The sequence below is a fragment of the Mandrillus leucophaeus genome, unplaced genomic scaffold, assembly GCF_000951045.1.
Source record: "Mandrillus leucophaeus isolate KB7577 unplaced genomic scaffold, Mleu.le_1.0 Scaffold564, whole genome shotgun sequence".
Lineage (NCBI taxonomy): Eukaryota > Metazoa > Chordata > Mammalia > Primates > Cercopithecidae > Mandrillus > Mandrillus leucophaeus.
The window spans coordinates 242938-267880 of record NW_012106075.1 but is presented as its reverse complement, the minus strand read 5'-3'; the positions used below and the strand labels follow the sequence as shown (position 1 = coordinate 267880).

At 51.0% G+C, this 24943-nt stretch overlaps 1 protein-coding gene across 1 annotated transcript; it reads right to left on the bottom strand.

The window, feature by feature from the left end:
• Positions 1-1579: 1579 nt before the first annotated feature.
• RNF112 (ring finger protein 112) lies at positions 1580-7567 on the bottom strand. The gene is made up of 14 exons (XM_011998250.1): positions 7069-7567; positions 6862-6902; positions 5750-6035; positions 5384-5590; positions 5117-5248; positions 4850-4954; positions 4389-4439; positions 4033-4089; positions 3879-3953; positions 3624-3741; positions 3301-3470; positions 3169-3222; positions 2916-2990; positions 1580-2802 (listed from the first exon to the last, which is right to left on the bottom strand). Exons 1-14 carry the CDS (start codon positions 7120-7122, stop codon positions 2332-2334), a joined length of 1896 nt encoding a protein of 631 aa, XP_011853640.1. The 5' UTR covers positions 7123-7567; the 3' UTR covers positions 1580-2331.
• Positions 7568-24943: the final 17376 nt, after the last annotated feature.

Here is a 24943-nt window from a genome sequence, read left to right as displayed (position 1 = left end):
ACACCACTTAATATTACTCATCTTGTCTCTGCAGAGACATCCCTCGCAGGGCCAACCTCTTCCCATCTGTGCACAGAGTGGGGAGAAGTAGACACGGAACTGATGTTCCTTCCAGTGCTGCCGGGTGGGATTCCAGCCATGTAACACCCTCCCTCCCTCTGTGAGTCTCTGGCCCCTCATCCTGAGCCTCCAAAGTCTGGACGGTTTCATAGCTCATGTGTCCACCAGATGACAGTGGAAGGGCTCAGAGAGATGCTTCCAGAAAGCCTTTCTCCACAAACACTACACAAAGTTAGGACCCTGTTCCCACCCTTGGCTCAGACCCTAAAAGAGAGAGTCACTCTTATTTGTCTTTACCCCACTCAACCCCGCCCTGGCTTTGGGATTTCTCTACATCCTGTATTTTGTACCCAGCCTGTTAACTATAGCTTCACTGCTGAGCCATCTGTTCTAGACCATGTTCCTGCCTCTGCCCACCACACACTTCCCTGGAGCTGGACCTGATCGGCCAGAAGCAGCATCTGAAAAGGAGCATCTCAATTTCAGCACAGTTGACCTTAACAAAATGACTTGGGGAAGAACACCAGCTTGGGAACCAGGACTTCGGGGTTTCCCTGCTTCTGTCACTGGCAGCTGCACAGGCTTATCTGAGACTTTCTCTCTCTGGGTGTGCACCTATAAAATGCCAGGATTGGATGCAATGACTGCTGTTGTGATTCTCAGATGGGGAGCTGGGGAGCGGGGCTGGGAGGAGAATCAGTCGGGTGAACTCCTGGCTGGCTGAGCCCTGCAGAAGTGGTCCTGGGCTCCTCCTTCCTTCAAGGCTTGACCAAGTTCTCTCTGCCTATGCCTCCATTCTGTCCTCTCGCTGGGACAGATGCTTGTTGACTGCCTGTTGACAGGATCATGGGAAGCAGTTTCTCAGAGAGGAGACAAGAGGAACAGAACCCCAAGTCCTAGTGGAAGAGCCTACAAAGGTGGCCATAACCACTTGGCCTTGGCCTGAGCCCTCTCGCAGCCACTGAATGGGGACCTCTTACATTCACTTCCTCGGATCTCCTGAATTCCAATCTCCCTCTTCCCATCTGTGCATTCCATCAATGGATCTCATTGGTTCACCTGCTCCCACCATGAAGTCCTCTGAGGGTTAAATTCTGTTTCAATAATATACTGGGAAGCTGACATTCACATACACACATTTTATTTTTCATAAAATAAAGGATAATGTGCCCACCCATACCCTGTAAGTTTCATAGCCTAGAAGTCAGTTTCATATCCTAGAAGTCAGTTTCACAGCCTAGAAGTCTTCCTAGTAGTCAGATTTTCTGTCCCCCAGAGGAAGAACTCCTGCACCCCCAGTTCCCAGGGGACCTGGTGTTTGAGGAGCTGCATCAAGCCGCATCATCTTACAAGCCCAGGGGAGAAAGGATGTGTTTAAGAATAGAAGTTGTTCATTTTGTTTTCCTTTGCAAGATTTTGATAGAATCTAGTAGAAAGGCAGTCTGGCTTAGCTCAAAATGCAAGAGACTGCCTTAGCTCAAAATGCAAGAAAAGGTGTTATTCTTTGGCATCTGGGCATTTCACAGAGGGCATGGGCACTCCCCCATCTAAACAGGCTTGAAAAAGGGCACACACCCAAGAGAGGTCCTCGGGGAGGCCCAGCACAGAGTGGTTCAGGATGCACAGACAGCCTCCCTGGGGCTGTGGGCCAGGAGGTGGGGAAGCCACCTTACTCAGGCTGGAGCAGATTTGGGAAAAGTCATGGGAGCAAGTTTCTCTGCTCTGGGGTCTGGGCCACAGCCTACCATGTCCCATCTCTCTGGTTCTGCCCAGTGTTCCCTCCTTCCTTTTATCCCCAGCACCTCATCAGTGCTCCCTGCTCCTGAACACCATGGTCAATCATCCTGGGGCTTCTCACATCTGTGAAAGAACAGGTCTCTCGATCACCCAGGTGTAGACTTCCAGGATGGTGCCTGCTTAACTTTCCTACAATCCAGGGTCATCAGGGAAATGGGCCAGGTGGGCAGGGTAGAGCCTCACTTGCAGCCAGAAACCCTGGGATGTAGCCTATCTGTGACAAGGGCAGATTGGCAACCATCTGCAACCAGAAACAGGCCAGGTATTCTATCCACTGCCCCCAGATGTTGCCTCCCAGGTTCCTAGAGCCACCTTGAGTCCCAGCTCAGCTGCCACCCAGACACCGAGCATTCAACCAGGGCAGTGCAGTACATGGGGGCGCCCTGGAATCCCTGGCATCACCCTCACCCCTCCTGCCTCTCTTCTTCGTCCCCACCTCACATCTCTCCTGTCCTTCAACATCTCCTAGGGCTGTTACTCTTCCTGGAGAAGGGGCTCTCGGTCCCCTTCCAGCACCCTCTCATCCTCCTCCTTCTCCATGCAGCCCACTGTGGCAGCCAACCCAGCGCCCACACCACCCCCAACCACGGCGGCCCCTGTGGCGCCCACAGCAGCTCCAGCAGCCACCATCCCGGCCTCTGCAGCCAGTGCAGCTGCTGCCATGCCAGCACCCACCACGCCCCCTGCCAGACCCATGAGCCCGGCCCCCACAGCACCCCCCACAGCAGCCAGGTGGCCACAGAAGCGCATCGTGTAGGAGTCCATGAAGGCCTTGGCCGTGGCCTGCAGCTCAGCTTCCAGTGCCTCCAAGGTCTGATCTCTCCCCTTGCAGAGTAAGGCCACACCATGGCGGGCCAGAATGGCATCTTTCTGGGTAGAGAGGAGGTTCCGCATGGTGTCTGGCAGGACCCGCAGCGCAGAGAATATGCGCTTGGTGGCTATGTCCTGTGACAGGGAGGGGAAAAGAAGGTGCCCTGACCAGGAGCCCCAGGCATCCTCTCCCCGACCTGGACCCTGCCCGGACCACACCTGCCCCCCAAGCAGGCCCCAGGGCTCACCTGCTGCCTCACATACTCCTCGAACTCCCTCTTGGCAGCTTCCACCTTCCTCAGGTCGTGCAGCTGAGCAGCCATCTGTCCACGGGAAAACCCAGGCTGCCTCCTTCCTTCCTCCTCAGCCAGGGGCGCCGCTTGTTTCCTCATCTCCACTCCCAGGGCACACAGACCCCCACCCCAGAGGCCTCGGCACAGCCCCCACCTCCCTGCCTCCCTGCCTCCCTGCCAGAATTCTGGATCCCCCAGGGGCTCTTACCTCATCCGGAGAGGTGAAACCGGGCCCTGTCCTCCCCATCCATCCTGAGAGGTTCTGCGGAGACACCATCGCCGAGGTCAGGGAGAGCAGGGGCCCAGCCGAGTCGCCTGGGTCTCCAGGGAGTTTTCACACCTTGATTTCCTGAGCTAGCTGCTGCCCCGTGAGCAGGCGTCTGTCCCCTCTGGCCACGGTGCGCCCCTCGTTCCAGTACCCCTGGCAGCGGCTCTTAGCGTGCTGAGGGGCCGCGCTCAGCACATCTGAGACGTAGGCCCCCAGAAGGTGGCAGAAGTCATCATCTGTGTCTGAGGGAGAGATTTGCATGCTGAGAGACTGCAGGCTTTGGGAGGAGAAGGGGTGTCAGAGGCCAGGAGAGGCGGGTGCTTCGAGGAGCTCGGTTGCCCAAGGAGGGGAGCTGGGAGCAGCGCAAAAGAGGTCCAGCTCTCGGGGACACTCACCACCAGGGCTTGCATGGCCTTGGTTCATCCACCGCCTCCCTGGGGCAGGCAAGAGGCAGCAGCGGGCTCGCTTCCCTTGCAGCAGCTCCTGCACTTTGGGGTATCTGCCAGACAATCTCTGTGAGGCAGCAAGAGGAGCGCTCTGAGCTAGGAGGTCCACCCTCCCATGCTTGGGTCCCTACTGGGACCCCTCCCAGCCTTCCCCACCTCTGCCCTGTCCATGGCCCCTCCACCCCATCCCCTTGCACCACTCACCTGGAAGATGTTGCCTATATGCCCCTGCCCTGCCTTGTTGGGGTGGGATGAGTCACGAACTAAGAGGTCCAGATGCTGGAAGAGAAGGGGTCCTGACACCAACAACTGGGGGTGTGGGGCCTGGGACCAATGAATCCAAAGATAGGTATCTCACCTGGATGGGCACCATCCCATAATGCTTGCCCATCACCTCGGCCACGTGGACAAACATCTGGGGGTGGGACACAGCGTCAGGGTTGCGCCACTTTGAGGACTATGGTGCACCCCAAGCCTGTCTCCCCACCTCCCTATGCCTGCTATAGGAGCCAGGCTTCCCGCTTCACAGCCTGGGGTTCTCCTGCCTCTCCCCAGACCAGGCATCTCATGCTTTACTCTCCACCCTCCCCCTTCAACCCTGTTCAAGTGTCATAAAACCCTAGGCCAGACCAGGAGGGCACCTAGTTCCTTCAGGTCCGGCCCCTGGCCTAGTGGGCAGGGGTGGGGGTGACCCAACATCAGAGGTCTCTGTACCTCCAGATAGTCCAGGTCTGTATCCTTCAGCTCCTGGCAGGTGTTGAGGATCTGGAATCAGAGAGAACATGTACGAGGGATTACAGAGGCCAGGTGACTTCCCTGGGGAGGGCCCTGGTGAGTGGGGAGCTTGCAGGCAGCCTGTAGGTCTCCGAGCACGGGAGAGGCCAGTATGGGGGCCTTGAAGGCTGTAGGGCTGGGCTGGCCTCAAGGCTGGAGGCAGACCTGGAGGGTATTGCGATCCATCAGGCCTTCAGCTGCCCCAGGGACCATCAGCCCACCTTTAGGAATAACCCACGTTCCCACCTTCACCAACTAGAAGCACCTTCCCCCTTCCGGGGCAGCCCCAGAACCTGTGAGGACCCCAGACACCAAAGCCTGTGAGATGCTCTGGCCTTGAGGAAACTGAGCTGGAGAAGGGTGTGTGGAGTGGGGATGCCAACATCAGTGTCCCCCATCACCTGGTAGGAGCTCAGCATCGTGGTGAGAGCACAGAGCTTGATCCTTGTTTCCCTGCTCAGCTCAGGGCTCATGGCATCCCCTGTATCCACCAGGAACACCGCCACCTATGCAGGGGGTAGGGGAAGACCCAAGGGGCCAGGCCTGCCTTGTTCTCCCACATTCTTCCCAATCCTGCCCCGTCCCATCCCCATCTATCCTCACCCCAGAGATGCCCTTCTTGATTCCCCTTCCCATCCCTGACCTCCTTCTGCCACTTCCCCCCTCACCTTCTTCCCTTCTTTCCCCAGCAAGAAGGGGTGGCTCCACATCCATATGCCCCTGGCAAGGCCATTGGCACCCCACCTACACCCCTGCAAGGACGCTTCTCCTCCTCTCGGCCAGCCGCCCTCACCAGACTCCTGCAGGGGAGAGAAGGGAGAGCATCAGTTGGTCGGTTCCTTGTCCTCACAGACCAGAATAACAGATCCAGCTTCCCCCAAGCAGGGATTCCCATCCTTGCTCCCCACCCCCCTCCTGCTCCGCCCTGCCCTCACCAGGCCCGGCAAGCCCTGAAGCAAGTGGTTGAGGAGGAAGGACTTCCCTGAGTGCTGCTCCCCCAGGACAGCGAGGAGGCAGACCGGGGTGTCCCTGGCCAGGGGGTGCTTCAGGCAGCGGTTGATGGCCCCCATCCTAAGGATGAGGCCCCCAGACGCATTGACGCGAACCAGCAGCAGCGGCTCCGCCCTCACAGGACAGGTCTCCTGGGCCAGGAGAAGAAAGGGGCCCCTGAGCATCCAGGACCAGCTCCTGACCCGGGAATGTGTCCAGCCTGGAGCTCTGGGTGCTGTCCTGATGTTCTAGAATAGGGCCAAAGCCACCCCCTCCTCTTGGGTCTGACTGATTAGGCCCAGTCCCCAGACCTGCAGCGCAGGGGGCAGCGGCCGCTGCGGCAGGAGCTTCATCTTCTCGCCCAGGCTCCGGAGGCCCCTCTTCTGCTTGCATATCTTCCGGCACTCAGGGCAGCAGGGCGGCTCACAGCCCGGGACACGGTGCGTGCTGAAGCACCGTATGCAGAAGTCGTGGCCACATTCTAGCGAGATGGGCTCGCGCAACCTCTCCAGGCAGATGGAGCAGGTGGGGAGCTCCCGGGGTGCCATGGGCCGGGGTCCCAGACCCAGCTCCAACTTGGGGAAAGGTGTGTGGGACCTGTGGGGCAAAACAGGCCACTGAAAAGCAGGATGTCTATTGGGGGCAGGGGGTACCGGCCAGGGTTGTGGTGGAAGACTGATGGCTTGGGAGTGGAGTACCCTTTGTGCCAACCCAGTTTCCATTGGTGCCTCCATGGAAAGGCGGAGCTGCTTCCAGAGAGGCTAAGCTCTGCCAGTTCCTCACTGACGTGTGTCCTAGGACCTGGGGGCCTCAGAGTTGGGGCAGCAGAGCAGTGGTGAGAGAGTCTGAGAGGGAGAAAGTCTGGGTAGAAGGGACTCCACCACATCCCAGCCATGCAAATGTGAGCAAGTTCCTTCCCCTCTCTGGGCCCCAATTTCCTAACTGTCCCAATGGAAAGGATAGCAATACCCCTCATGGGGCCGTTGGGGTGACCATCCGAGAGGAGGCGTGTGCAGCTGTCTGCACAGTGCCTGGTGCAAATGCTTGGGAAGAGCCTCTCCCGGCTTTCTGCAGGGGGCTGCTTCTATGAGGTGCTGACTTCAGCCAGGCCCCCAGGCACGATGCCCTCCACAATACCATGCTGCAGGGACAGTGAGGAGAAGGCAGCAGCCTGTGCTGCAGTTGGGCAGATGGCTCTGGATCTTAGAAGATTCCTTCCGCTCTCTGCTCTGAGCTGGCATCTGCCTCCCTGCAGCACCCACCTGCTTCTTCCTGTCCCTCCCTCCACAGCCTGGCGGATCCAGCCTCGGGTGGACAGCCCTCCTGGCTGGGCTGCCGGGCTCTGTGTTCCGGGACCGGCCATTTCAACTGAACTGCCTGGTCTCACTGCACCCATCCCAGCCTGGAAGGCCCCGCTACATACCAACTGTTGCCGCTGTTTCCCATGAAGCTCTGTTTCCTCTCCTTGGAGAAAAAAATAATAATAATAAGATTTAGAACAGAATCCAGACTTCTATCTTCATCCTGGGTTTCCAGGGACTCCTCATGCTCCCCCACCCCGCCCATCACCCACCCCAAGAGGGCTCTTCCCACCCCACTCTCTTTCCCGATCTTAGGACTGAAGACTTGCCCGTTTGCCAAGCCGATGACAAAAGGAAGTGACTGACAAGGCGGGCCTCGGCATGGGAGGCTGGGATGGGGAGAGGGTCCGGATGCAGAGGGGGAGGCCCCGAGACCTTCAACCAGAGGTAAGGATGTCTTTTCTCCCGGAAAGGCTAGCGGGCTGCGGCAGGTGGAAGGTGAGGTTGGGGGATGGTCTCCCCGAGGAGCTGACTCCCGGGCAGAGCTGGAAAAGAAATGTGACAGCCGGGAAAGAGGAGGCTGCTGCTGGACTCACCCCAGGGGGAGGAGACAGGGCTGCGGGTAGCAGGGCTCCGAGGAGGGAGGGATGGAGCCCGGCTCAGAATCCCTGGCAGAGGCTGGGATGCAGGCAAGCCGAGGTGGTGAGTCGCCATGGAGACAGAAGGGAAAGATAAGGACAGGGAGGGGGAGGGGGACAGAGAGGGAGAAGGCGTGCAGTGCACCCACAAACATGGAGGCGCCCTTCGGCGGAACCATGGGCCAGCACTGCCTCTACTGGGCCAGTTGAGGTCTCCCCAGGGCTACAGGACAGGGTGGGCGAAGAGAAGAGGTGTGGGAAACAGGAGAGGGTATGACCAGAGCTGACCCAGAAACAAGGAGTTATTCATCCATTCATTCAATGAACAGTTACTGAGCACCCACTATGTACAGAGCCCCCGAATGCCACCCTACTTCACGTGGCCCTGCACATGCTCCTGCCCTCCCTCAGGTTTATGTCACTGATGCCCAACCCAGCTGCAGCCTTCTTCAGCACCCATGGGCCCTCCATGTCCTCTGGTGTATTTCCCTCCCAGTGGCTTTCACCCTGCCTCAAACTTGAGCAGGGTGAAATCTATCAAAACTATGAGCCACCTCTGGATCTTCTAATGGCCTCTTGACTGGGCTCCTTGACTCCCTTCCACTCCCCAGTGCACAGCCAGCATAGACTCCCCCAGCACAGATGACCTCACACTGCTCAAACACCTTCAGTGGCTCCCTACTACCATCAGATCAAAATCTAAACTCTCCAGCCTGCTGTCTGGGCTGAACCTTCCTTCTACTCTTCTCTCTCGCCCCACTCTTCCCTGCCTCTGCACCCTGGCTTGGTTGCGCTGCTCCTTCTCATCCCTCCTGGGACACCCTCCCAGGCCCAGCGCAGGTGCTGTGGCCTCCCTAGAGCCTCCTTCCCTCACCCCTCCCAACTGGGTGCGGTCTTGTTCTCAGGCAGTTCCGGGCTGGGGACGTCTGATATGTGATAAGCTTGGCGCAGCCCAGGCTTCAGCGCCAGGCAGATCTGGGCTTGATTCCCTGCTCAGGGGCTCCGGGACTCCAGTGCACCTCTCTGTGCTCTGAGGAGCCACCATTACCTACCTAAAGCCACTAGTCCAGGCAGCGGAGTCATTTGTACATCTTAGGAGCTAGGATGCAGAAGGGTTGGGGTGAGGTGGGATTCAGAACCTAGAAAAGTTCAGCAGAGACCACCTTCAGCAGGTGGAGACACCCCTGAAGCTGGGGCTGGATCTTGTTCATTTTGGTGTCTGGAGGACCTGAGACTGTGGGCTGAATCAATCAGATTCAGAGAAGCAATGCCATAGACTATATCTCCTCCTGCCCCAGGTGGTACAAGCCCCTGTGTGTTGGCAGCAAAGCCTCACACTCAGGGGATGAGGAAGCAAGCCTGAGCCGTGCCACAGCTCTGCCTTCAGGGCAGAAGGGAGGGTTTTCTCAAGCCCTGTAGCCTTTCATCCCTGCAGGAGAGAAAGCGTGGGCGCTAGACTCAGATTCAAGCTCTAAACCTGCCTCCATCCCAGCATGAAATGCTGGTGAGTCATTGCCCTCTCTGAGCTTCCATTTGCTCATCACCAGGCAAAGATGTGAGGAAGCAGATGGGACAATCAGTCTTCACTTAACGATACTTACTGAGCACCAGGCAGTGTGTCTCACACTGGGGTACAGCTGGAAAAAAGAAAGACAAAGCTCTGTCCTCCCCAAGATCCCAACCGGACAATGAAAAGGCATCGCTATGATCTGGGTGAGAACCGGGATGCGGGGAGGGTGAGGAGGGGTGTCAGGCTGTCCTGATAAGCAAGGAGGTAGAAAAAGGCTGTCCAGGCAGGGCAAACCACATGTACAGGGCCCAGAGGGGAGGGGACACAGAACCCATTCTGGGGAATGAAGGAGGTCTGGCTAGCCTGGCAGGAATATTTGATGCTAAGATGGGTGCACCAAGGTGAAGGGTAGAGAAGGCCTGGGTCATGCAGGCCCTCAGGGGCCAAAGGAGGGGATGGGGACTTCACCAGTCAGTGTCCCAGGAGGGATCCCGCAGGGCAAACATGTATGGTAGAAGCCTCACTCTTAGGGCTGGCTATATAATTTTATTTATTATTATTATTATTATTATTATTGAGATGGAGTTTTGCTCTTGCCCAGGCTGGAGTGCAATAGCATGATCTCAGCTCACCGCAACCTCTGCTTCCCGGATTCAAGCGATTCTCCTGCCTCAGCCTCCTGAGTAGCTGGGATTATAGGCGTGCACCATGATGTCCGGCTAATTTTTGTATTTTTAGTAGAGACGGGGTTTCTTTATGTCAGTCAGAAATTCCCGACCTCAGGTGATCTGCCTGCCTCGGTCTCCCAAAGTGCTGAGATTACGGGCCTCAGCCACCACACCTGGCCAGTTTGTTTGTTTGTTTGTTTTTGAGACAGGGTCTTACTCTGTCACCCAGGCTGGAGTATAGTGGTGTGATCTCAGCTCACTGCAGCCTCCACCTCCTGGGTTCAAGCAATTCTCCAGACTCAGCCTCTCCAGTAGCTGGGACCACAGGTGCACACCACCATGCCTAGATACTTTTTGTATTTTTTAGTAGAGACGGGGTTTCGTCATGTTACCCAGGCTATTCTTAAACTCCTGAGTTCAAAGTGATCTGCCTACCTCGGCCTTCCAAAGTCCTGGGATTACAGGCATAAGCCACAGTGCCTGGCCAGGATAGTTATACAATTTGCGGATTTGGTGAAAAACGTAACTGCAAAGTCCCCATCAGAAGCAAGAAAGTCCACTGCCTCTTCTCACGGCACACTGCCTCCACCCATGGCCAATAGGCAGCCCCTCCAGATTGCCACAGTCATTTTAGGACACGCTCAATACCTGGATTGGGGGTCATGGAGAAGCCTATGCTAAGTTTCAGCCCGGGGAGGGGAAAGTCACCACTTTGTCACACCCTAAGATGCCAGGGGCCAATCCAGCAGTCCCCAGTCCTCCTTGAGCCCACATTCAGGCCTCCAGATGGAGGGGGGCAGCCATGGTGGGGCAGAGGTGGGGACACCGGGAGCCTGGGAGTGGGCAGCCGAGAGCCTGTGCTGGGAAGGCAGTGGGACATGGGACACACACAAACCAGCTTCCAAATTCCCAGTGAAGGCGCTGTTTTCCCATCAGACTTCACTCACAAAGCACAAATTCAATGCTAACATGTTTCAAGATGGTGGCCAGAGCACTGAAGCCCAAGCACATGGCCCTTCTGACCTCTGGTCTTGAGTGGCTGCACCGGATGCATAGCTGTGAAGCTGGCCCCGCCCACTCTGGCTGCTGTATGGACAACAGACTAGAAGGACAAGCGGAGAGGCTGGGGGTGCTGTTGGGGAAGTCAAGGCTACAAGTGGAAATAGAGATCCACCTGGGATCATACTCAGGCACCTAAAAGAGGGCAATCCTCAAGGCACGGTACAGGCCGATCAGGTGGATAGGAGACGGGAGTAACACCAGGTTTGCTCCTGGATAAAGGATGGGCCCTGCTCCTTTGCAGCCAGAGGCCTCTGATGCTATCTAGGGCTCCAAGGGGAACCCCTGGCCCAGGGAGGCCAGCTGTAGTGGTCGTGGGTCCATGTCTATGGGCAGCCCTGCTTTATCCATTATGCTCCACGAGTCCCTGAGTCTACGGTCTATGAGAATGTTTGAAACCTAATGGAAAAATGAGGGTCTCCAAACCACAAAAAGAAAATTTCAAAATCAAAAGTAACACCCACTTAGTTTAATGTCCCAGTACCCCTTACATGATGTTAGCTGGTAAACCCAGCTTGAGTTATCATCTGTAAAGTCAGATTCAAGTCATGAATGCACTGATTCAACACATGTTTACTGAGCACCTACTAAGTGCTGAGCACAGTGCTAGGTTCTGAGAAGTCAGGGTGACCAAAACAGAGAAAGTAATGGCAGTAAAGTGTTGAGACATCGACCAGGCATGGTGGCTCACACCTGTAATCTCAGCACTTTGAGAGGCCGAGGTGGGTGGATCGCTTCAGCTCAGGAGTTCGAGACCAGTCTGGGCAACATGGTGAAACCCTGTCTCTCTACACACACACACACACACACACGCACGCACACACGCACAATCAGCCAGGCATGGTGGTGCACAGCTACTCAGGAGGCTGAAATGGGAGGATCACTTGAGCCTAGGAAGTGGAGGTTGCAGTGAGCCAAGATTGTGCCACTGTAACCAGTCTGGGTGACAGAGTGAGACCCTGTCTCAAAAAAAAAAAAAAAAAAGTGTTCAGACACCAAGATAAATAGTGTGTCTTATCAAAAGATGATCCTATCCTTTGAAAAATATTCATGGCAAAAAACTTCAACTCAACCTGGGCCGTGGATGCCCCATGTTTTAATGTGTTTGCTCTGATTAGAGAGAGTCCTTCAGACAGTCAAAGGGCCCAGCGCCTGCAAAGTTCTTGAGCCTGGCAGCTGAGGCCCTCGTTGGAGGATGACTACCCCACGTGGACTGCAGTGAAACTGAAAAGGAATGGAAGAAACTCCACTCTGCCTAGTTGCTTGCTTTCTAACTATGGTGAGGCTACCACTCAGGTTTCCCATGGTGCCCCTAAGTGGCCTCTGACCTTCCCCAGGGACTCAATGGGACAGGAAGAGCCACACTGAGCCAGGCCTGGTCCTGCAAGGTGGACAGGCCCTCAAGGTGCTGTTGGGGGCCGAGCAGTGACTTGAATGAGAGTGGAGTCCACAGAGAGGGTTGGGGTGGAGGGGAAGTCCTGGGTTTCAGGGGTGGAGCTTGAGCTGTGGGAGGGAGTGAACTGCAGGCCCTAGAGATAGACTTATTTCTCATTTCACCTGTTGTCCATTCATTCACCAACAAATATTGGCCGAGTTGGTGTGAGGTGCTTCTACCCAGCAAAGAAATGCCAGGAATAGGGCCATAACTCACCCAGACAGGATCACTACCTTCAAGACCTTGCACAGACTCAAGGAGTATGGACCTGGGAGTCCCAATGCCCACTGGGCTGGTCCTGCACCATCAACTAGCTCCATGCCGTCCACCCTGTCAGACCTCTGCCCAAATCCAGCCCTTGGCCTCCAGATCCTGAAGCTGAAAGCTCCCAGCACCTGCTCTCCCTCTGCCTCTTCCATCCCTGTGAACCAGGCTCCTGGTGGCCCAGCTCAGGCTGCTGACCTGACTTCCTGACCTCTGGCTCTAGCTTCCAGGCTGGGAGTTGGAGTGGAGGTGGACTCATTTTTTGAATAACCAGCCTCAGGAATCAAAAATACAGTTTTCCAGACTGGGACCCTGTTTGGGGAGGTTTCTGAGTCCCTTGATGTGGGCAAGAGCCAGCTTCACACACGAACACACATGCACACACACATGCATGCATGCACACACCTGGTGAGCCCTCCCCCAACATACCCTTCCATGTAAATCCTCACACATACCATATACATATGGTCAAAATATTCCATGTATCCCACACTCTGCTCACACACTGTGCCACATGCACATCCATGACTCCACCTTGCCTGATACAGACCCACAGTACTCGCACACACACACAAACACACGTACACAGTTACATCCTCACAACTGCACTTGCACATCCACATCCACTCACATGCTTACTCCTTCATACTCACACACAAATAAGTGTGTACCTTCAGGCCTCATGCTCATGCACATTTACACACGGGCTCACTCTTACTGCCTTACATGCACAGGCATACATCATACATCCTTACCCAACAGGTGCTGTTCCAAGCACTTTATATGATAAACTCACCCCGAGTAACACAACCTATGAGGGAGGTACTATATCACTTCCATTGTATAGATGAGGGAACTGAAGCACAGAGAGGTTAAGCCACTTGTCTAACACCACACAGCTATTAATGGCAGAGCTGGAATCCAAACCCAAGCCATCAGGCTCCCCAGTCCAAGCTCTTAGCCACTACATTCCATGGTCTCTTTGGTGGCAGAAATAAAGTTAGTTATTACAATAAGCCTTAGAAAGAGTTTGTAGTTTTGCTGTGTCTCAGTTTGCAGTTACTTGCCTCAGAGGGGGATAAAAATCAGTCCAGCCTCTGTCTATGCAGAATATTGGAAACAGGCAACTGAGTTCTGACTGGTTCTAACCCCAGCTAGATGTGTGACCTTGGGCAAGGCCCTGATCTTCTCTGGGCCTGTTTCCTGATGTGTAAATGTTGGAGAGAGGGGCAATGAGATCAGAGGTCCCTTTGGGTGGAGTGCCCCCAGTCCTCTCCCACCTCTTAGCCTGGAAGCTGGCCTTCATGAAGCCTGGCATTGTGGGCACTGCCCTGGTAAGCACTGGGTCTTAGCCCGTTTCTGCTGCAATAACACGATACCATAGACTGGGTAATTTATAACGAGCAGAAATGTATTTGGCTCAAGGTTCTGGAGGCGGGGAAGTCTAAGAACAAAAGGCTGCATCTGACGAGGGTCTTATTGTTGTGTCACCACATGGCAGAAGCCATCACAGAGACAAGAGAGAGAGGAAAGGAGACCAAACTCATCCTTTTATAAAGGAACCCATTCCCGAGGCGATAGCATTAATCCATTCCTGAGGTGACCTTTAACCACCTCTTAAAGGTCCTATCTCTCAAACCATTGCACTGGGGACTATGTTTCCAGCACTTGAACTTTGGGGGACACGGTCACCATCTTGTTCATCTACCCACTCACCCATCCATGCATTCATTCATTCTCTATTCCTCCAACCATCTATCCACGCATGCACTGATTATCTACCTATTTATCCATCCACTCAATCACCCATGCACTCATTATCCATCCATTAATTCATCTATGTATCCACCATTCATTTCTCTTTCTATCTTTTCTTTTTTTTTTTTTTGAGACAGAGTCTTGCTCTATCACCCAGGCAGGAGTGCAGTAGCACAATCTCGGCTCACTGCAATCTCCATCTCCTGGGTTCAGGCAATTCTCCTGCCTTAGCCTCCTGAGTACCTGGGATTACAAGTGTGCGCCATCACACCCAGCTAATTGTTTTGTATTTTCAGTAGAGACTTTTGTATTTTTAGTAGAGACGGGTTTTCACATGTTGGCCAGGCTGGTCTTGAACTTCTGACCTCAAGTGATCTGCCCACCTCGGCCTCCCAAAGTGCTGGGATGACAGGCATGAGCCACCACACCTGACCTCATTTCTTATCTTTCATCCATCCATTCTCCAACTACCAATCCATACATGCACACATGTATGATTTGCTCCATCCATCCACCCAGACATGTACAAATCTTTTCATCCATCACTCCTCCACCATCTGTGTATCTACTCATCCACCATCTACTCTTACTCTTATCCATCCATGCATGGATTCATCCATCTGTCCATGTTACAAACATTTATTGAGCAATACACCAGACATCATACTAGGCTCTGGGAGTAGACTGATGAGTCTTCAGGGTGCTTCCAGTCTACTGGGGAGACAGAAAGGTCAATAAACAAGTACTGGGTGATGAGTTCTCTGATTAGGTAGAGTGAGGGGAGACGCACAAGGCACAAGCAAAGGCACCTTGCTCAGATCTGGGCACTTAGGAAGGCTTCTCACACAGGCTGCATCTGAAGGATGAATATGAGGTGGCCAGGCAAAGGAATGGGGACAGGCAAACAACATGTGCAGCAGAGAGACCAGCTCATGCAACGACCCAGAGCTGCAAGATAAACAGCTCACCTGGAGTGTAGCATGTGAAGTGAGGAGAGGTAAGGGTGACGGGCCAATCACAGAGAGGTGTGTAAGCTCTCCCCTTGGTGTCATCCGTTAGTCCATGCCCGTATATTGCTTTCTTGCAGGGCTTGGGACACCTCCTGTCCTGCTGAACCAATGGCCTCTGGGTGCTGCTGGCTGCGGTGAGCTGGTGTCCATGCCAATATGGCTGCCTTCCCCATCTGGGTCCTGACCCTGGCCCCAAGGTGCAGCAGCATGTGCTCCCTGTGGCTGCCCTCCTCCTGTCCCCCAGGCCCAGTGGCCCTCCTTGCTCTCACCAAGGCTGTGTCTGTGCCAGGTCCCCTTGTGTGAGCATCAGAGGCCAGGCCTTCCCATCAGCAGCTGGAAGGAAGTCAGAGCTCCCCAGCTTTACTTCTGAAGCTCCCCACCATCAATCTGGTACTAGGCATCCTGAAACAATGAATAATAGTACAATTATCCAACATTTGCTTAGCAATTTAGGGTTCACAATGTGTTGTCATGCGCCCTACTACCTCAACTGATTCTCATAATACAGTGACTATTAGCCCTGCTTTCTGAATGAGGAAACTGAGGCTTAGAGAGCTAAGGAAACCTTCCAATGACAGCCCTGGAAGAAATAAAATGCCCTGACTCCCAATCCTGGGCCATCCCCTCCTTTCTGGCCTGCTGCGTGCTGTGGTCTCCCAACATTCACACCTCCACACCTTTGACCCAGCCACTCTCCTTGCCTGGAATGCCCTTGCCAGTCTCTGCCTGCCTACATGAAACCCATCACCCAGGCCCAAGTTGGCTCAGAATTTCTACAGGGAACCCTTCCACATCCTTCTCTCTCCTCCCCTTTGCTCTTCAAACTTATGAAATGCCTCATATATACCAAGCATGTGCCAAGAGTGATGCCGGATGCAGAGACTACAACAAATAACAAGATTTGGTCTGTTAAATAAGATTTGTAGGAGGGTTATTGGTCTGGATCGAGCTCCTGGATAAGCTCCAACAGACCAAATCAAAATGGATTCACTCATGCTGAAGTTCCATGCTACAAAGCCAAAACTAAATTGTTTATCTGATCTTCCAAGAAATCAGGACACAGAGAGATAATAGCCAAATCCCCAAACAGGCCACTTTTAGCCAGCATGACAGGAAGTCCCCTCTGCTTTAACCTTTACAAGGAAAGCAACTTTGAGATCAGTCTGCTTTTTGTTCTGTCTGCTTACTTCAGCCCTTTCTGCCTATAAAGCCAATCTCCTCTGTTCAGCTCGTCAAATGATCATTCTATTTTATAAGAATGAGGTATTGCCCAATTCTAAAATTTCAAATAAAAGCCAATTAGATCTTTAAACTAAATGTATTGTCATTTTGTCTTTTGACAGGTCCCTGCCCCGAGGAGCTCAAAGACTATGTGCAAACAAGGAAGCAGCTGCCTCGCAGCACAGCCCCTGCTATATAGGAGCTGCCCAGGGAACTGTGGGAGCCCGGAGGAAGCCCCTCACTCAGACTTGGGAGTCAGCAAGGCTCAGTCTTGCAGGATAAGGGAGTTAGCAGGGTAAACATTGTTGGGGGCTGGGACTGCAGACACAGGGCACAGCACATGCAAAGGCCTGGCAGTGAGTTGGCAGGGCAGGTTCAGTGTGGGTGCAGCTGGAGCACAGGGTGAGGGCTGGCAAGAAGGAAGGATAAAGGTAGGGTAAGGGGACCAAGGTCAGTCAGCAGGGAACAGATAGATGATGGAGGGCCACGTGACAGATTTTTGGATTTTCACTGCATGTCAGTGGAGCCATAAACTATTTTAAGCAGGGATACAGGTGAACAGATTTGTGTTCTTCAACCATTACTCTGAGCATCCACTGGGACAGACTGGAGGAGACACCTTGCTACTTTCAACAGCCACTTTGCATTAGGCGCCTTTGAGTACTGACCACATCCTCGAGCTAGGCCTCTAGGGATAGACATCTAGAGCATTGCTAACATTTTGCTATAACAAATAGCATTGCAGCACATATTACTATTCTTACCCCGTTTCCACTTGGGTAAGTATAATTGAACGAGATCTTGTGAACACAGAGCAAAATCATACATATTGGTCTTTGCCAATTTTGGCTATAAATGTTAAAGGATGATTTTTATCTTTTATTCAGGGAGTTTTTGGGTTATCTATCTGCCATGTCAAAAACAGTTTTATTTTATTTTATCTTTTTGAGATGGAGTCTTGCTCTGTCGCCAGGCTGGAGTGCAGTGGCACCATCTTGGCTTACTGCAACCTCCGACTCCCAGGTTCAAGCAATTCTCCTGCGTCAGCCTCCCGAGTAGCTGGGATTACAGGCGCCTGCCACCAAGCCCAGTTAATTTTTAGTAAAGACGGGGTTTCACCATGTTGGCCAGGCTGGTCTTGAACTCCTGAAGTCAGGTGATCCACCGACATTGGCCTCCCAAAGTGCTGGAATTACAGGCGTGAGCCACCGTGCCCAGCCTTGTAGAATTTTCAGATGCTCATCGAGCAGTAGGCACAGTAGAGATATCAGAAAGGGGAGAAAGAAGCTGAGGGTGAGGAAGGAGGGGCAGGAGGCACCTGGAGACTGGAGCCCTATCTTTTTAACCCTCACAACCCTTGAGGTGGGTATAAGTCCCCCACTACCCCGCACACACACAATTTTACAGATGAGAAAACAGAGACTTAGAGAAGTTAAATTACTTCCCCAAACCTCATACCATTATCTCATTTGAAGCTTCAACAGTGAAAACAGTCAGGCCTGGGGTAGCCCAACAAACATTTGCTAGATTTATTGACAAAAGTGGGAAAGATGAAATTCAAATATGGGCTGCCTTTCCAGAGTTATGAAGCATGGGGCACAAGAGGTGGGGTGGGGGTGGGAGGGTGAGGACAGGAAGGTGGGCTTCAGAGGCAGGGTGGAAGCAGGACGTACAAGTTTGGAGGCACTAGCTGATGGGGACAACAGGGGAGAAGGAAGTGACAAGAGTCAAGTTAGAAGACACCTTGAGCACCCTTCTGGATGTCCACACTGGCGAGCAGTCCCTGGCTGCTGGCAGCCAACCTATCATTATGCATCATCTCCTCTCCTCCAAGTCAGAATTGAGACCAGGCTCCAGACCCCTCTCCTCCGCTGTACTACCCCCATTCCAACTTGCATACTGCCCATTAGGATCCTGGGACTGGAGTATCCAGGCAGTCAGCCAGGAAGTTGACAGATGTGGCCAGCTGGCCCCTGTGGAGCAAACTTCCCCCCACAGACTATGCCCAACTGGATCCAGGCCCCATAGACCCCTCTGGAGTGACAGGCAGCCCCTTGCAGCTGGTTTGATAGGCAGAAGGCCAGTCTGAATAGAGCCAGAGGCCTGCTGCAGTCCAGGCCTCTGCATGTAAGCCTCTGGTGGCCCGCTGACCTACGCCATCCTTCAACCTGACTGGCAAGGTTATGTGTGTCCTGGGCAGCACCCAGGCTTTGGCACCAAACAGGCCTTGGTTCAAATACTGGTTCCACTTAACTCACTAGGCAGAGTCACTTTTCTCACTCAAGCTCAGTTTCCTCAGCAGTAAACCTCAGCAGTAAAACTGAAGATATAATTACCCCCATGTAGGGTCAGTGCAGAAAGCTTGGTGAACAGTAGGTGCTCAATAAATGCTAGTCTGCTTTTGTTTTTTGAGATGGAGTCTCGCTCTGTTGCCAGGCTGGAGTGCAGTGGTACCATCTTGGCTCACTGCAACCTCCGACTCCCTGGTTCAAGTGATTCTCCTGCCTCAGCCTCCCAAGTAGCTGGGATTACAGGCACACACCACCATACCCAGCTAATTTTTGTATTTTTAGTAGAGACGGGGTTTCACCATGTTGGCCAGGATGGTCTCAAACTCCTGACCTCGTGATCTGCCTGCCTCGGCCTCCCAAAGTGTTGGGATTACAGGCATGAGCCACTGCGCCCGGCCAATGCTAGCCTGTTAATCAGCCTTGGAAGCAAGTCTGGGCCACTTACCTCAGTGTGCCCAGATCTCCCCAGGCATCAGCCCTGCCCCAACTTGGATCTCAGACCAACCCCCTCAAGGCCTCTCCTCTTTTTTTTTTTGTCAAAGGAAAATCCAAGAGATTCTTACAGAAGGACTTTTTACACAGTAGGCCTTAGGACAAATATCCAACAGATAAAGAAGTACAGTTTTCCATTAGTTTATTACAATGATAATAATGATCATGTCTATTTACTGGGCTCCTACTATATGCTGAGTCCTTCTAATAACAGAATCTCCGATCCTTCCCACATTTCTCTAAAGGTGAAAATATTGGCTCCATTTTACAGATGAGGAAACTGAGGCTATCCAAGTGACCTGCAGCCAAGCCTATCTCCTATCTAGTCTCTAGCATTTGTTTCTCTCTGTCTCTCTTTCTCTTGCAGACACACAGTGTTTCTTCTTCCTCTCTCTCTAACCCCATTTGCTCTCCCCATCACAACACCATAATCTAGGGCCACGCAGAGCAAAGCAGCCACAGCAGTCATGTCCTTAGCAATCCATAATACAGCATGTTTGCTGAAAAAATGAATGTGGACACAGTTAGGCAACAGGAAATTAACACCTGACCCCAGAGGTCAGGAAAGAGGGCGTACAAAAGCTGAAATGTGCTTCTGCTTCCTGACACTGAGTCTGATGCCAGAAAGAGCAGAGGCTCCCCACCCACATCAGGCAGCCCTGGACTGCTTGACCCTGACTGATGACCCAGTGCCAAAGAGGAGGGAGGTGACCATGGAGCCCAGGCCACCCCACCCCACCCACAGAGGCCATCAGGGACAGATGATGGTGTCTGAGAACACTCAGGCCATCAGTCCCTCCCCTGCCTCCCACCAATCCATTTTCCACCTGGCAGTCAGCCCGGTTTTTTTAAGATGCAAATAAAAATGTGTCCCTCCTCACAGGAAGCCTGCTGTGGTGCTAGGAATCTGGGTGGTAGTTCCCAGGTACACGTTTGGAAAGACCAGTCTACGTCACTCTATGTAACTTATGCCTCATAATTCTTTTTAAGGAACTTCCACTTGTGGGAAGATGGAGTAGGTATATTTTTTCCTATACTTCCTGCTAAGTACAACTAAAAACCTGGGACATCACATACAAGACAGACATGGGAAGACTCTGAGAGGTGGAGAAAGGAAGGCAAGCGGGCCAGGGACCTCAGGACTGAGGATGGTGGTGGTGACTCTCCTGGGCTTTCTTTTTGTCTCCTTATCCCAGAATAGGTACTGGAGAAGCTGGCAATCTGGAAATGCCAACAGCCACTACAAAAAAAAAAAAAAAAACCTCAACAAAATCTGCTATCTGAAGGACCAGGAAAAGGGTGGCCTGGCAAGACAGAAAATTCCTAGGCAATAAATACCCTACTGCAGCCAAACGCCACAGGAAAGCATGCAGCCCCACCCACCCATGCCACAAAGGCTGAATGGGGAGCCTAGACCTCCCCCTCACAAGGCAGTAACGAGGGGTCCCAACATCCCCAGCTGGGTGGTATCAGAGAAGGCCAAGTAGGGAGCCAGAACTTGTATTCCAGCCATTACAGGTGCTCTCCCTGACCTTGCAGTGTTAGTGGAGACCACGTGGGGAGCTGAAACTTGCACGCTGTCTAGCAGTAACAGGGAATCCCCCTCTTAAGTGTCAACAGAAGCAAAGTGAGGAACTTGGACTTCTACCCCCACCTGGTGGTACTGAGGCAGTGCCACCCCTCTCCCGGCCAGAAGGGTGTCAGAGGAGGCCAGCTAAAATAAGTTTAGGCCGGGTGTGGTGGCTCACACCTGTAATCCCAACACTTAGGGAAGTCAAGGCAGATGAATCACTTGAGGCCAGGAGTTCCAGACCAGCCTGGGCAACATGGTGAAAGCCCGTCTCTACTATTAGGTTGATGCAAAAGTGGTTTTTGCCATTAATGGCAAAGCTGCAATTACTTTTGCATCAATCTAATAAAAATACAAAAATTAGCCAGGCATGGTAGCATGCCCCTGTAGTCCCAACTACTCCGGAGGCTGAGGCAGGAGAATGGTTTGAACCCAGGAGGTGGAGGTTGCAGTGAGCCGAGATCACGCCACTGCACTTCAGCCTGGGTGATAGAGCAAGACTCTGTCTCAAACAAACAAACAAACAAAAAACAGGTTTCAATCAGACCCAGCATTTCATAACATAATACAAAACGTCCAGGTTTCAATAAAAAAGTATTAATCATATAAAGAACCAGCAAATCTCAAACTGAATGACAAAGGATAACTGATAGATGCCAACACTGAGATGACTGGGATGTCAGGATTAGCTGACAAAGATTTAAAATGGCTGTAATAAAATGCTTCAATGAGCAACTGCAAACACACCTGAAACAAATGGAAACATAGACAGCCTCAGCAAAAAATAAATAAATGAATGAATGAATAAATAAATAAAAATAAAAAAAGAAAAATTTTAAAAAGGAGCTACAAAGAACCAAATGGAAATTTTAAAACCAAAAAATACAATACTCAAAATAAAAAACCTCAGTGGATGGGCTCAAGAGCAGAATGGAGAGGACAGAGGGAACAATCAGTGAATTCCGAGACAAAACAATAGAACTACCTAATCTGACAACAGAGAGAAAAAAGACTGGAAAAAATATGAACAGACTCATGGACCTGGGCAACTATTGTACCACAAAGATCTAACATTTGTGTCACTGGAGTCCTTAGAGGAAAGAAGGAGGGTGAGGCAAAAAGAAGTACTCAAAGCAATAATGGCTGAAAACTCCCCAAATTTGACAAGAGACATAAGCCAACAACAGATTAAAAAGGTGAGCAGGCCGGGCGCGGTGGCTCATGCCTGTAATCCCAGCACTTTGGGAGGCCAAGGCGGGCGGATCACGAGGTCAGGAGATTGAGACCATTCTTTCTAACACGGTGAAACCCCGTCTCTACTAAAAATAAAAAATTAGCCGGGTGTGGTGGCAGGTGCCTGTAGCCCTGGCTACTCAGGAGGCTAAGGCAGGAGTATGGCATGAACCCAGGAAGCAGAGCTTGCAGTGAGCCGAGACTGTGCCACTGCACTCCAGCCTGGGCGACAGAGCAAGACTGTCTCAAAACAACAAACAAACAAAAAAAAAAGCGAGCAAATCCCAATCAGGATAACTCCCAAAAATTCATGGCAAAACACATTATAAATTTCTGAAAACTAAAAACTAAGAAAAAATATATAAAGCACCTAGACAAAAATGCTTTATTTATAGGAGGAAAGCAATTTAAATGACAACAAACACCTCTTCAAAACCCATGGAGGCCTAAAAGATGTATCACAATATTTCTCAGGGAAAAAAAAAAAAAAATCTCCAGGCCCACGTGATTTCCCTGAAGACTTCTACCAAACTTTTACAGAAGAATTAACACAGGGCCAGGCTCAGTGGCTCGTGCCGATAATCCCAGAACTTTGGGAGGCTGAGGACAGAGGATCGTTTGAGTACAGGAGGTTGAGGCTGCAGGGAGCCATGATCACACCACTGCACTCCAGTCTGGGTGACAGAGTAAGATCGTGTCTCAAAAAAAAAAAAAAAAAAGAATTAAAACTAGTTACATACAATATCTTCCAGAAAATAGAAGGAAAGAGAAGGAAGTGCTTCCCAATTCATTACAAGGCTATTATGACCCTGTATCACAACCAAAGATGGTACTAGAAAGATAAATATCCAGACCAATATCCCTCATGAATAGGTGCAAGAATTCTTAACAAAATATTACCAAATAGAATTCAGCAATATAAAAATAATTCTACACTACGACCAAGTGTAATTTATTCTAGAAATGAAAGGTTGGTTTGACATTTGAAAATCAATCAATATAACCCACCAAGTGAATAGGCTAAAGAAGAAAACCCATAGGATCATATCAATTAATGTGGAAAAAGTATTTGAAAAAATTCAACACCTCATGAATGATAAATTGTCAGAAAAGTAGGAATACAGGGGAAATTTCTCAACTTGATAAAGAGCCTCTACAAAAAAACTACAGGTAACATTATACCTAACAGTGAAAGACTGAATTCTTGCTTTCTTTTCTTTTCTTTTTTTTTTTTTTTTTTTTTTGAGACAGGGTCTGACTCTTACCCAGGCTGGAGTGTGGTGGTGCGATCACAGTTCACTGCAGCCTCCACCTCCTGGGTTAAAGTGATCCTCCCACCTTGGCCTCCCAAAGTATTGGGATGACAGGCATGAGCCACCACACCTAGCCTTGGATGCGTTCTTGCTAAAATCAGGAACTAGGCAATGATATCTGCTCTCATCATTCTTATTCAACATAGGATTAGAAATTCTAGCCAGTGCAATAAGAACAGAAAAGGAGATAACAGGTACACAGATAGGAAAGGATGAAATAAACTTCCCCCTATTTGCAGATGACCTAATTATCTATGTACAAAATCCTAAGGAATCTACAAAAAGAAGGGGGAAAGAAAGAACTTGACTTCTATAAATATTAACTTAAAGTGGATCACCAACTTAAATGTAAAATTATAAAACTAGAAAAAAATAGAACTTTGGGACCTAGGACTAGGCAAAAAGTTGCTAGATATAACACCAAAAACGCAAAGTTGATTAATTCAACTTAATCAAAATTTAAAATGTTTGCTCTATAAAAGACTGGCCCTGTTAAGAGGATAAAAAGACAAGCCACAGAATGGGTAAAAATATTTGCAAACCACATAGCTGACAACGCACTAGTATCTAAAATACATAAAGGTCTCTCAAAACTCCAGCAGAAAAAAGCAAATGGTCCAATTAGAACATGGGTGTGGGGAGTGGGTGCAGTGGCTCATGCCTGTAATCCCAGCACATTGGGAGGCTGAGGTCAGAGGATTGCTTGAGTCCAGGAGTTAAAGAGCAGCCTGGGCAACATGGCAAAACCACGTCTCTAAAAAAAATACAAAAATTAGCCAAGCGTGGTGGCACATGCCTGTAGTCCCAGCTACTTAGGAAGCTGAGGTGGGAGGATGGCCTGAACCTAGGAGGTTGAGGCTGTAGTGAGCTGAGATTGCACCACTACACCCAGCTTGTGTGACAGAGCAAGCCCCTGTCTCAAAAAAAAAAGAACATGGGAAAAGACATGAACAGATTTTTCACTGAAAAAGATATACAGATGGCAAACAAGCACATGAAAAGATGTTCAACATCATTTGCTATTAAATGATTCAAATTAAAATCACAAGATATCATTACATACCTATAAGACTAGCTAAAGTAAAAAATAACAACAATACTAAATTCTGGCAAGGATATGGAACAGCAATCATTCATTGCTGGTAGGAATACAAAATGGTACAGACACTTTGGAAGATAGTTTAGCAGTTTTTTTACAAAACTAAACAAAGTCTTAACCATATGATCCAGCAATCATGCTCCTTGTTATTTACCCGAGTTGAAAATGTACGTCCACACAAAACCTGCACACAGATGTTTATAGCAGCTTTATTCATAATCACCCAAACTTGGAAGCAACCAAGATGTCCTTTATTAAGTGAATGAATAAATAAACTGGGGTACATCCAGACAACTGTATAGTATTCAGTGATGAAAACAAGTGAGCTATCACACCATGAGAAGACATGGAAGAACCTTAAATGCATACCACTAAGTGAAAGAAGCCAATCTGAAAAGGCTGCAAATTATTATATGATTCCAGCTATATGACATCCTGGAAAAGATAAAATTATGGAGACAATAAAAAGTTCAGTAGTTGCCAGGGGTTTAGGGGGAGGAAGAGATGGTTGGCAGAGCACAGAGGATTTTTCAGGCAATATATAACATAGGATCAATTTAAGAGATCCAATATCCAACTAATAAAATTATCACAAAGAGAATAGAGAAAATGGAGGAAAGAAATAGCCAAAGAAGTAATAGAA